This window comes from Exophiala xenobiotica (genome assembly GCF_000835505.1).
Source record: "Exophiala xenobiotica strain CBS 118157 unplaced genomic scaffold supercont1.2, whole genome shotgun sequence".
In the NCBI taxonomy this organism is placed as follows: domain Eukaryota; kingdom Fungi; phylum Ascomycota; class Eurotiomycetes; order Chaetothyriales; family Herpotrichiellaceae; genus Exophiala; species Exophiala xenobiotica.
The window spans coordinates 3041142-3053925 of NW_013562493.1; the positions used below are offsets into that span (position 1 = coordinate 3041142).

Consider the following 12784-nt stretch of genomic DNA (forward strand, 5'->3'; position numbering starts at 1 on the left):
CCTGCCGATGCTGGGCCCCTGTCCATCACTCGACCAGCATAGCAGCAAACAATCATCACTGGAACCAGCATAGCAGGAATCAGTCATCATCCACCCTCTGTATGGCAGCGAATAATCAGCACCCGCCCTACATGACAGCAAACCAAACCGGTCAAGATACAGAAAGCCACAGACATACTAGATTGGCCCTCAACTCCGTAGCCAGGGCGTATGCAGGGCAAGAGCGGTGTGATAATACTTCGGATGGGAGCCTGAAAGTGAGGAAAAGCGGTGATGCCTAACAAGTCGAGTCGTCGTGTTCAGGGAGTTGGGAGGTTGAGGGGTCACTGATCATTCGAAGTAATTCCTGACGAGGGCACAACAACATTGGCTGGCACCCTCTTCCTCAAAACTTCGGATGCCTTCTTGCAAGCCAAGGTCACTTTCTGCGGCCATGATCATCTTTCTGCAGCCACAATCACTTCCTGCAAGCTACAACTCTCTCATTTGCAGAATACAAACTTGAATGTCCTCAGCCTGAGACAAGGCGGCGAGCTGAATCCCGTAATAGTATACCATTGGCTATGATCATAATCTATGACGAGCTGAGAAGAACTAATGCAAGATATGCGCCGGGGGACCTGCCGCTGTCGAGAGGCACGGGACGACTGGTATTGCACCGTCAGGCTGAAGGATGCCTTGGAACCTTTTGGCAAGGACTCGACGAAAGTGCTCTTCGAAGAGGCGTTCAATGTGGGGAATACCATTCGGCAAATTTCCATGGATTACTTTAAGTCTTCGACCCAAAAGCAAGCGACGGACGCAGTCAAATGCTTCCTATACAATTGCCCATCTGCACAATTGACCATCTACACAATTGACCATCTCATGCCCTCAACCTTCTGTCCGGTTTACAAACTCAACGGTTGATTCAACATGGAGTCCCTTGACCCCAAAGTAAGAGGCCTTCTCCCGGGCGGGTATGGCCCCTTCTTCTTTTTCGCCCAGCTTATCCTGAGCGCAACGGGCATTGACATCGGACCTTACGAAGCCCAAATCCTGACCTTCATCGTGTTCATCGCTGGTCTCGCCTACGCCTACACGAGATGCATCGACTTCGTGAATACGAAGTTAATGTGCCATCTCACGTTGGACGGCTCGGACGTTGGTTACGCCCCGGCCGCAAGATTCATCCGGCACAAGTTCGACAAGGCCAAAGGTCGTGACCTAACTGTCAGATCCGTACGTATGAATGAAGACTACGATGCCATCCCTATCAAAGACGGTTTTGCCGACTTGTCCAAGTTTCAATGGACGAGGCAGTACATGCCGGGCTGGGGAGTACACTGGTTCACCTATCGTGGACACTGGGTGAGATTGTGTCGGAGTCGTCGACAATTTGAAGTTTCGGGACGGCCAGTCAGGGACGACCCATGGAATGAAACCCTTCGGTTTAGCTGCTTTGGATTCAGCCCCAAACCCCTCATGGAGATGCTGGACCATGCTGCAGACGAGTATGACTCGTCCATACTCCAGGGCATGGTCTCGATATTCAGACCAGTGGACAAATGTGCTTGTTGGGGGCATCTTGCAACGACACGTGCTCGGGGGATCGATACCGTGGCAATGGACGAAGTGGCCAGGACACGGACCAGAGACGACATCAACAGGTTTCTCCTCAACAGGGCCTGGTACGCGGAGCGGACCATACCCTACCGTCGCGGCTACATGCTGGAGGGTCCGCCAGGCACCGGCAAATCGAGCCTGGTGCAGGCTTTGGCGGGCTTCTTCGGCCTGAACACCTACCTCATCCCCTTGCTTTCCAAGAATCTGACCGAGGACAATCTGGCGACCTTGTTTTCCATGTTACCAGCTCGCTGCATAGTCCTGTTCGAGGATATCGACACCGCTGGCATCGTCGTCCGTACCCTCAACGATGGCAAGCTCGAGGCCCCCGCTGAGTCCGATGAAGACGACGAGCAGACCGGCGTTCGCTGCAACATCTCTCTCGCTGGCCTCCTGAACATCATTGATGGTGTTGGTGCTTCCGAGGGCCGCATCCTCATGATGACGACAAATGCCATCGAAAAGCTTGATGAGGCCCTCGTGCGCCCCGGTCGGATCGACGTCACGATCAAATTCGCCCTCGCGACAGATGAGGTGGCCAAGGCCTTGTTCTCACGCCTGTACAAGGGCTGCCCGGGAATGACAGACGATCTGGCAGCGGCATTCGCTTGCAAGTTTGGCGGTGGCAAGAACAGCCCTGCCGTGATCCAGTCCTTTGTCATGGAGTATCCAGATGAGCCTCAAGAGGCGTTCGAACTGGCGGATCGCTGGATCGAGGAGCACGTGAGAGTGAAGAAGGAGACGCCGTCACGGGATGAAAAGCTGACGTACGTGGAGGTCGAGCAGAAGGAGACAACTCAGCTGGAAGAACAGCCGAGCAGAGCGTGAAGTCAGGCTGGCGCCAGCATTGACTTCCTCAGCATTGGGCTTAGGCCAAGGCAGTCACGGCAGGTATGGTGGGTGTTGGTATGCTGGAGCAGCATCGAGAGGATCGTTCTGCAGCGAGGGTTTCTGTTCAGGCTTGGTGTGTCTCCTCCAGGATCTTGTTGCAAATTGCATTGTACGACGCACCAGCGGGGTCAGGCCGAGAATGGCTACAAGGGCAAACAATTCGACACCTCTGTTGGCCCGGGCAACTTCCAGACTGCCATTGGTGTAGGGCAGGTGATTGCAGGCTGGGACCAAGACAAGACGTTACGCAGGTGCCGTTGGGCGAAAAGAGCACTCTGGTCATTCCAGGACGCATGGCATACGGCGATGGCGGATACCCTGGCTTGATTCCACCAAGTGCTACGCTCATCTTCGAGGTTCGTCTCAAGGGTATCAACGGCAAGAGGATTGATTGCGGTTGTCGACAAGAGCTTCCGCATACGCAGCGCCTGGCTGCAAGGAATGTCACCCTTGTACTTCATTCATGCGGCGTCACATCGCTGATGCAGGAGCCCGGTATTCATCGTGAATGTTTCAAGATGGTTGGTTGTGAGCAGGAGATACTCCACCAATGTCGTCTGCCTATCTTGTCGGCCTGCATCCTTGCGGAGTGGCAACTCCTGTGTGAAGGCGTACGGCGTCACGAAGTCGTGGGCGGAAGCATGGTACTCGCTCAAGGTGGTACCCGTGTCGTGTCGCAAGCCCGTCTGCATTCGGGTGGACGCCTCTAGTCAAAGTTCTGTGCCTCGGACACGTCAACCGGGACTGTGCCTGCTTCTGACATGTCAACACTTTTCAGCCACGGCAGCAGAAATCGGCAACAGTCTGTCGTGTTGTCCTCAAAGCCCTCCTGGGAGGAACTGAGCGAGTACGCTGGTCAGCCACCATTGTCGACGAGATTGTGGTAGTGGTCTCCCTCTGAGTCGGAGTTGTCAGAAGAGAGGAGCGAGCTGGTGGGCGATGTCAGGACCTGCTGCCACATATCGTCGTCGCCCTCGTTCTCTATTGGTGTTGCAATGCTACTCCGTACATGGCGAGATAATGAACCAGATTATCCACCGTAGTAGGGTGGGCGACAAGTTCTCGCGTGACAAGTACTTCAATTCCTCCGTACTAGGGCGGTCGAAAGGTCTTTGCGCGACACGCACATCTATTCCTCCGTACATTGATGAAGTAAGCCGTGGGTCGATTGGAATTGTGTCTGCCTATTGCGTTGACGACGGACGATCCACAATACCTGTCACAGCCGCGTCACTTGCGGTTTATTAGAGAAGCGGCGTGAGCTTCACGCATCAGTCAGACTGGCGTTCTTCGTTCCTACATCCTACAGCTCGGCGGAGGGGAGGAAGTCTTCAAAGACTTCGAGTGCGCTTTATGACGGCTTTGGGAGAACAGAAGCATCACACGACTCTCATCACCACCACACCAGCATGTCTTATCCTGCTTTGACCGGCGGCGGCACTGGCCGCAACATCGACCACAGCAGAACCGAGTCCGATCTGGCCATCAACATCCGTAAAGCCACGAGCATCGAAGAGACGGCGCCCAAGCGAAAACATGTCCGAAGCTGCATTGTCTACACCTGGGATCACAAATCCTCCCTATCCTTCTGGGCGGGCATGAAGGCAAGTCTTGGAGCCCACGGAATTGCTCATCTGTCTCTAATCAATCCGTTCTGCAGGTTCAACCCATCCTCGCAGACGAAGTCCAGACCTTCAAAGCCCTCATCACAATCCACAAAGTGTTGCAGGAAGGACACCCAGTCACGGTGAAAGAGGGTCAACAAAATGTCAATTGGATAGAGAGCCTGGCAAGAGGTGTGACGGGTGAAGGCTTGAGAGGATACGGACCTCTCATCAGAGAATACGTCTTCTTCCTCCTTGCCAAATTGGGATTTCACCGACAACATCCAGAGTTTAACGGACTATTCGAATATGAGGAGTACATCAGTCTGAAGTCAATCAATGATCCCAATGAAGGCTACGAGACAATTTCAGATCTGATGACTCTGCAAGATCAGATTGACACATTCCAGAAATTGATCTTCTCTCACTTCCGCGGTGGTGCGAACAATGAGTGCAGGATTGCAGCCCTGGTGCCTTTGGTACAGGAAAGCTATGGCATTTACAAGTTCATCACCAGCATGCTGCGAGCGATGCACACCACCACCGGCGATGACGACGCGCTCGAACCCTTGCGCTCGCGGTACAACGGCCAACATTACCGCCTGGTCAAATTCTACTACGAATGCTCCAATCTGCGATACCTCACATCCTTGATCACCGTTCCCAAACTCCCCCAAGACCCTCCTAGCCTCCTGGCCGAAGATGAAGAAAAGCCTGCGCTACCCAGACGACCACAGAAAGAGATCGAGCGTGCTCCTTCCCCTGTGGCCAAGAATGGCACTCCAGATCCAAAAGATATGGACGATTTCTGGTCAAGAGAAGCGCAGAGACAACAAGACGAGTATGAAGCAGAGCAGCGACGTCTGCAGCAGCAATGGGAGGAACAACAGCGTCAGCAAATGCTTGCTCAGCAAGATGCGCAGCGTGCTTTTGAGGAGCAGCAGAGAATGCAGGCCGAGCAGCAACGACTGGCGCAGGAACAACTAATGCGCGATCAGTATGCTGCACAGACTCAGGGTCGCATGGCAGAACTGGAGCGGGAGAATCTGAATGCACGCGCACAATATGAGCGCGACCAGTTGATGCTCCAGCAATACGATCAACGCATGAAAGCCTTGGAGGAACAACTACAACAGCTGAACAACAATTTTCACATGCAATCGCAGTCCAAGGACGATCAAATTTCTGCTCTGCAGGAGCAAGTCAACACATGGCGGTCGAAGTACGAAGCTCTGGCGAAACTGTACTCTCAATTGCGTCAAGAGCATCTCGACCTGTTGCAGACCACCAAATCATTGAAACTGAAGGCGGCCTCAGCACAGGAAGCTATTGACCGCCGAGAACGACTCGAACGCGAAATGAAGACCAAGAATCTGGAATTGGCCGACATGATCAGAGAACGCGACCGAGCTCTGCATGAGAAAGACCGTTTCCAGGGCGGGCATCGTGAGGAAGTTGAAAAGCTGAAGCGAGAATTGCGATTGGCCATCGAACGAGCCGAAAATGCAGAGCGATCCAAAGGTTCCGAACTGTCGTCCATGCTTGCCAAGTACAATCGTGAGATGGCCGATCTCGAAGAGGCTGTACGAAGCAAGACAAGACAGCTCGAGGAGATCCGGTCGAAACATGGCGAGCGCAATATGGACCATGAAGCAGTTCTCCGCGAGAAGGACGACGAGATCGAGATCTACAAGTCTGGAATGGAGCAAGCTCTGGAAGAACTCGAAGAGCTCAAATTGAACGGCGGCGAGGCTGACGGTGCGCTGGACGGCGCCATTGACGAAGTCATCAAGAGCAACGTCACCAAGATCCACGACATTATCGATTCCGTTCTTCAAAGTGGTGTGCAAAGAGTTGACGACGCCATGTACGAACTCGACTCTCCTATGCAAGCCGGTAACCAGAATGCAACGGCACCGTACGTCTTGTCTCAAATTGAGAAGGCGTCCGCTAGTGCAACTGAATTCTCGACAGCCTTCAATAACTTTGTGGCCGACGGACCGAACAGTGACCACTCGGAAATCATCAAGACAGTTTCGGTCTTTGCAGCATCCATAGCTGATGTCCTTTCCAACACCAAGGGCTTGACTCGATTCGCGACCGAGGAGAAGAAGGGAGACGAATTGATCAACTCTGCTAGGCAATCGGCGCTGTCGACAATTAATTTCTTCCGCAGCTTGCAATCCTTCCGGCTTGAAGGCCTAGAACCAATGCAGAAGAGCGACGTCGTGATCAACAACAACCACGAGGTCCTGATGAAGTTGCAGCGACTGTCCAAGCTCGCTGACGCTTTCGCGCCGAAGGGCAGCAAACTCAGCACGACAGGCGATCTCGGCGACCTGGTGGATTCGGAACTGACGAAGGCTGCCAATGCCATCGACGCTGCTGCTCAACGTCTGGCGAAGATGAGGAACAAGCCTCGCGACGGGTATTCCACGTATGAACTGAAAGTCAACGACATAATCCTCGAAGCGGCCATCGCGGTGACCAATGCAATTGCACAACTCATCAAGGCAGCGACAGATTCACAGAACGAGATTGTGCGCGAGGGCCGTGGCTCTTCGTCCCGAACGGCGTTCTACAAGAAGAACAACCGCTGGACGGAAGGCCTGATCAGCGCGGCGAAGGCGGTGGCCAGCTCGACAAATACCTTGATTGAGACGGCGGACGGTGTGATCAACGGGCGCAACAGTCCCGAGCAGTTGATTGTGGCGTCAAACGATGTTGCTGCCAGCACAGCGCAGCTGGTGGCTGCCAGCAGGGTGAAGGCCAGTTTCATGTCCAAGACGCAAGATCGACTGGAGCAAGCGTCGAGAGCGGTGGGTGCGGCGTGCAGAGGGCTCGTCCGGCAGGTGCAGGATATCATCAAGGAGAGGCAGCGTGATGAGGGCGAGAGTGTGGACTATGGAAGTCTCAGTTCGCATGAGTTCAAGGTCAGGGAGATGGAACAACAGGTATGTTTTGCTTTCTTTCTTTCGGTGTTCGGCGGTCCGGATCGTGCATGCGCGGGCGTAGGCTAACAGTATGTGTTTCTTTGCAGGTCGAAATCTTGAAACTCCGGAATTCTCTGGAAGCGGCGCAGGCGAGACTCGGTGAGATGCGGAAGATTTCGTATCGCGAGGATTGAGACTACCTGGCTGGGGGTCTGCTGTGGGTTCGAACGGAACGGTAAACGGGCGTCTGCAAGCAAGCGAGTGAAGGAATTGAAGGTTCGTTGGCCCTGTGGTCCTCGGTCAGCAATGCATTCCAACGGAGCAAGTGGTCAACAGCATGGGGTTGGAAGGATGGCTGTGCAAGCATACGAAGCCGGATGCCGTGCCATGCAGAGCATTGCTTTGTAGAATGATACCATGGTCATCCGTTCGCTGCCGTCCAGAAAGCCGGCCAGTGTGTATGTGCACTCTCCTGCGGTGCAGAACTGAGTCGTCGTTCCTCGTGAGCTTCATGCTCGACTGGTGAGATTGAGGCCCATCCTGTTGAGTTTCTCCCTCTTGTTTGCTCCGACTGCGGCGCTGCGCTTCGGGTAGGCCACAGGTTCGTTCAATGCTGTGGCATCGTGTAGGAGGATATCCGGTCTCTTCCTGGTCAGGATGGTCCCGTTCTCGTGGCCTTGCCCTTTTCATTGCCGTGGCCTCGTCGTGGTCTCGCCCTTGCACGTGTCCTTGGTGGTGACGGCGTTTATCCAGATAGACAGCGCAAGCAAACGAAGGGATGCGGGATGGAAACTTTGGCAATCTTGTAATATTCTGCTATGCATTGTTATATGTATCTGACTCTCAATCTCTTTTTCCTCCCACCCGTCCGATCCAGACGCTCGTCAGTCTGTCGCAGCCTGTCATCGGCCGAGTTCTCGTGGCGCAGCCCAAATCCGTGCTATCTCAGCCCAATTCTAGCCGCCGCCGCCGGGCTGATGTAGTGTGGTCCATCCTACTCTTCCACGAGTCCTGCTCTTCCACGAGTCCTGCTCTTCCACGAGTCCTGCTCTTCCACGAGTCCTGCTCTTCCACAAGTCCTGGCTCGCTAGTTCCTTTTCTGGTAGTTGGGAAGGGTCGCAGGCGGGCAAAGTCGGTGGTAGAGCACGATTTGCTCGCAATCAGGGCAGAATGTCGCAGGTCTTGCTGGCTGGATCATGTCACCCTCGTTCTCTGCAGTTGTGCTAGACATCTTCCGTCTCTTGACAAGTCCGGGCACGCAAGTGTAGATGCTCATTCTTTCGATAATATTGTCCCGCACTGTGTCAACGAAGGAGAAGAGGAGCAGGCTGCGGCAGCTGACAGTAGGAGGCGAGAAGTGACAGGTTTCGGCACCGGAGCAGGACGAGGCATACGAAGCGGAGACGTGAAGGATGCTGTGGAAAGCGGTTCAGCGGAGCAGGAAGATGCCATTGCTCTGGTGTTGATTCTGGCTGCATTTTCAGCGTTGCTAGCTTGTCAAGCTGGGCTTTGTTGCAACAAAAGGAGTCAGCATGCAGGTGAGGGCAGCAATGAACAAAGGAACGGTGGCTCATGGCTACTTTCTGCCGTAGAGTGATGGGTATTTTCTGTAGATCATGGGTTTGTCAGTGGCATCTCCGCTGGTCCAAGGCATTGCTTGCCTTGCTGGGCAGAGCGGAAGAGCTGGTGATGCTGCTGGGGAGGTTTGGTTCGCTGCGCACACGCTGAAGCTGCGATACGGCTCAGATCTGAGATTCTGCTACAGCGTGCTGGCTTCTGGGACGTGCGGTCTTCATGATGGACGTCGTGAGGACGAGATTCAAGGTATGGAGCAGTGGTGGAGGATGGTCGTCAAGGCGCAGGCGTAGTGGCCACCATGGGCTTCATGCTGCCTGCTAATTCGCTCGCTTGCCGTGGTCAGTTTGCTGGCGGCTCGGGCGAGATGTGGAGGAGCGAAGAAAGCTTGACACTTTTTCGAAATAAGCTTGAGAAAATACTATCTATGCCGCATTGTTAAGTACAATTTCGTTCCCATTGGAACGCAGCTCAGGCTCTGGCCGAGCTTATTAGGTTCTCTTGCGCAGGAGAGATATCTGTTCGCGCCGCACCATCAAGTATCCATTCCCACTTCCAAGATAATACAGCCCAGGTTGTTCAGGAGCTTACCAGTTCTCTGTCACATCAAACACCACGCCATTGTGATCAATTCTTCTCTGCCTAGCGGAACACTTTCTCTCACGCATCGTAATTGATGAGCTCGCTGAAGTCCAAGTCGAATGGGTCGAAGTCGTCTTGGATGACACGAGGGTCGAAGCCGAGAACTGGTGGCTGGATTGCTGGATGGAAATGAAGAGCCAGAGTGTCAATGTTGTCAAAGGCAGTCTGTTGATCAGCTGTGACCGCAGCGACAGAGAGGTAGGTGTTGCTGTTCATGATGGCATCATGAAGCTCAATTTCAGGTTCCTCCTCCCCTTCGTGCAAACCACCAACTCCTGCACCGACGCTCTCATCGCTCATTGCCTCTGTGGAGGAGTCCATGCTGCTAGCCTCCGTCTCCATGGTGGTTGACTGTGCCAGGATGTCAGCATTTGAAAGCATGCATGGGCTGAGACTTACAGATTGAGGAGTGACTGCGAGCGTCAGAGTTCCGCATGAGGGAGGTGGGGTTTGATTGCCAGCAGGGGTACTTGGAATGAAACCTGCATTGCGAAGAGCCTGTTGTCGGAACTCCTCTCGATCTCTGCGTGTATCTCTGTCCATGAGTCCATGATTGTAGCAGTGATCAACGATGTCAGCCACGGACCGGTTGGTTCCAGTGGGGTATTCAGCAGCGAGGACATCTGCGTTGAAAGCCGCATCACGGTGAAGCTCTTCGCAATCGCTTGACAGAATCCAGCCCATCTTCGACAGGTACTTCTCAGCAGGTATGATTGGCAACAATGGGACCGTGATGGAGAGGAACTTTTCGACGGAGAGTGTCTCTTCGTGGTGGTCTCTGAGATCCGAATAAGCGCTGCCGAGAAGAGCCCACAACGCATGCTTGTTCTCTGCACCCCACATCTGTCGCAAGAGACCAGACTTCAGCTTCTGAGGGATTCCCTTGAAGAGAGGGCTGTAGTATGCTGGAAGAAATGACGGTCAGAAAGAGCTGCGACAACGGAAGCATGTACTCACTTCGATATGCGATGAACGCATTCAATGGACGCTTTGGCTTGATACGGTCGAGCAGAGCCTTGCGGCGATCAGTACGCGAAGATTGAAGTTTGCCGACACGGAAAGATGAGGTCGTAGCTGGAATGCTGCCACCACTCATCGCTTTCTCATTGGCAACCGTCACCAATGAGTTGGTGAGCGCGTTCAATTGGTCTGGAGAGAAGGTTCTGAAGAGCTCCGTGAAGGCCTCTCGAAACTTCTTGCTGGCATCCATCTTGCTTTGTTCCTGGACCCTGAAGTGGGTATGATGGCAGGCGCTCGGACTTGCTAACAAAGAATGAGGAATGTAGGTGGATTTGTCTCAGCTGTGGAATCTAAAGATATCCAAGTTTCGGAATTGAGTGATGGGAGTGAAATGTACTGATGGAAGTTTCAGTTCCCAACCGTCTGTGAGAACACCTGCTGGGTTCGTCACTTTGAGCTGGAATTGCAGAGATTTCTGCCTCACCTTTCACAAATTTCTGCGTCACCCATGACTTTGATATTGTTCTCAAGTCGGCAAAGAACAATACTACCCAACCTCCTTCACCGCAGTAGAATCAGATTTCTGCCGCCCTGCATCGGAGTGACGGAGAACACAGTTTGATTTAGAGTCGTTCTCAGATTTTTGCTCACCACAATGTAAGATACCCTCTCAAGAACAACAAGTCATTCCTATGAGCGGAATAATTTTCAACATGACTGGACCAACAAACAACCACGCCGCTGTGGCATATGATGATCGCTCTGCAGGCGAGGTGAGGCAACGGGGCATCATGGACGGTGAGATTTTTTGCCAACTCACCAAGGTTATCCCAACTAATAGAAGGCAGCGGGCGGCAATGTCGTGGCTCGATGCAGCAAAGACTATCTCATCAGTCTTATTTTAGAGATTCTCCGAGCCAGAGCATTCCCACTTGTCAAACTCACCCGGTCCTCAGATGTGAACGCACAGTTACAACGCCTTCGACTCATCACTGCGGAAGTTCGAAGACTGTTCCATCATCCCGAGCTATTTCCATCACAAGCGCTTCGAGCAAGGTTCACAGCAATTGTAGCGTCTGACGCAAATCTACAGTTTGTCCAAGCCGTGAAACACCTGCTACTACGTGAAGCAATTGGCGACTTCAATCGATTCAACCGCGTCAGGTTCACTCGGCGATCATACGAAACAGGCAGCAAAGGTTGGGAGAATTTCTACCTCAACATGGCACCAGGTGCTCCAACGGACGAGGACATGCAAGAGGACCGTCTCCAGACTTCGCCCGAGTCCAGCTGGCAACTGATTCCAATAGCTGGAATGAGAGTCATTGGAGATCTCGTCAATGAGGAAAGAGTTCTACTGCAATGGATCAAGGATACTTCTTTGCCTGTGGCAGTCGAACCCGCTTTTACCACGAGAATTTTGGATTTGGACAAGCCAGAACATCAAGATCCCAATCCAAAGAACTATCTTCGCCAGGTGACCGAGGAGGTTCATGCTCGGCCAAATCCATACTACGAGGATTTGAAGCTGCGACTTGATCTGCCGGGCCACGCTCCCGAGCCTCTGGAGGACTTTACTCCTTTTGTCGGTCGCTTGGAATCGCAACCTCTTCCGCCCAACATGCCTATCGCTACCTTGAACGCCCCAAACCTTTTTCCGATGATATCTGTGCGATCCTGGCACGGCCCAGCGAGGCGAATTGATTTACGATTCCGCAAGATGGACACTCTGCCGCAGAGCCAATGAAGCTGCTGTATTCCTCCAACCAATTTCTGCCACCGACATGCTGGACTCGGAGCGAGCGAGCTGCCCTGCCCACATCAAGCACCATCGTGACCGAGACATGTCCCTGATGATGCCGACTGGCCATAGCCTGGTCGAGTACGACTACGAAATCGCACTTGGTTCGGCTTACAAGAACACGACGGGTTTCGAAGACCCTGCGCAAAGATATTGGAACCTACAAAACCCGCACCGCTGCCAATGCCAACGACTTCATGAACAGCTTGTTCGACTGGGAACAATTCAACAAGGACCACAAGGTTATCAAAAAGAGTCTCGGAGTTGACCGCCAGGAGGCTCTTGAGGCGCTTGGTGATGAAGCCGTTGTCGCCTTTGACGACAAGAACGAAGAAGAAGACTGGCGCACTGAGCTCCAAAACATTCTCTGGATGTTTGAGTGAGAGCTTCTCACCATCGTGGCACTGCGTGTGCTCATTTTCATCTGAACACCAGACACCAAAGCAGCATGTTCACCTACTGAACACCACCTTGTCCTGTCGGTCCAAGCCAGACAGTATGCTTGACCTCGAACACAACCTTGACTGATGACGTTGGCTGTTGGACGCATTCGCAATTCGACTCGAGTTGCTCCACTCCACACTGCATGATGTGGCAGATGAGTTGTTGGTCTTGGTACTAACTTGGCCGGCATCTGCACCGTCCATACACGATACCCCTTATTACTGTTCTTGTTCTTGTTCTTTCAAGGGAAATAATTCTTGAGCAACGCTGGTTGATATCACAAAACTTGGAAAATGGGAATGGAAAAAAAGGATTGATTGCTGGGACGG

At 53.1% G+C, this 12784-nt stretch overlaps 4 protein-coding genes across 4 annotated transcripts; 3 read left to right on the forward strand and 1 right to left on the reverse strand.

The window, feature by feature from the left end:
- Positions 1 to 915: 915 nt before the first annotated feature.
- Positions 916 to 2433, forward strand: PV05_03320 (uncharacterized protein; the record flags this gene model as incomplete). Its single annotated transcript, XM_013463954.1, has 1 exon — positions 916 to 2433. The coding sequence occupies one exon, from the start codon at positions 916 to 918 to the stop codon at positions 2431 to 2433; it is 1518 nt and encodes a 505-aa protein (XP_013319408.1).
- A 1337-nt stretch (positions 2434 to 3770) lies between these two features.
- PV05_03321 (uncharacterized protein) lies at positions 3771 to 7832 on the forward strand. The gene is made up of 3 exons (XM_013463955.1): positions 3771 to 4100; positions 4157 to 7054; positions 7141 to 7832. Exons 1-3 carry the CDS (start codon positions 3906 to 3908, stop codon positions 7225 to 7227), a joined length of 3180 nt encoding a protein of 1059 aa, XP_013319409.1. The 5' UTR covers positions 3771 to 3905; the 3' UTR covers positions 7228 to 7832.
- A 1436-nt stretch (positions 7833 to 9268) lies between these two features.
- On the reverse strand, positions 9269 to 10460 carry PV05_03322 (uncharacterized protein; the record flags this gene model as incomplete). Its single annotated transcript, XM_013463956.1, has 3 exons — positions 9269 to 9601; positions 9650 to 10155; positions 10208 to 10460. The coding sequence occupies 3 exons, from the start codon at positions 10458 to 10460 to the stop codon at positions 9269 to 9271; spliced, it is 1092 nt and encodes a 363-aa protein (XP_013319410.1).
- Positions 10461 to 10923: 463 nt separating this feature from the next.
- PV05_03323 (uncharacterized protein) lies at positions 10924 to 12394 on the forward strand (the record flags this gene model as incomplete). The annotated part of the gene is made up of 3 exons (XM_013463957.1): positions 10924 to 11008; positions 11059 to 11879; positions 12149 to 12394. 3 exons carry the CDS (start codon positions 10924 to 10926, stop codon positions 12392 to 12394), a joined length of 1152 nt encoding a protein of 383 aa, XP_013319411.1.
- Between the last annotated feature and the right edge of the window lie 390 nt (positions 12395 to 12784).

Bases quoted from the DNA above. Each gene is read 5' to 3' on its own strand.
- PV05_03321 (XM_013463955.1), top strand. From the start codon at position 3,906: ATGTCTTATCCTGCTTTGACCGGCGGCGGCACTGGCCGCAACATCGAC. The intron at 4,101-4,156 runs GCAAGTCTTGGA...TCCGTTCTGCAG, and splicing joins CCTTCTGGGCGGGCATGAAG to GTTCAACCCATCCTCGCAGA. The intron at 7,055-7,140 runs GTATGTTTTGCT...GTTTCTTTGCAG, and splicing joins TCAGGGAGATGGAACAACAG to GTCGAAATCTTGAAACTCCG.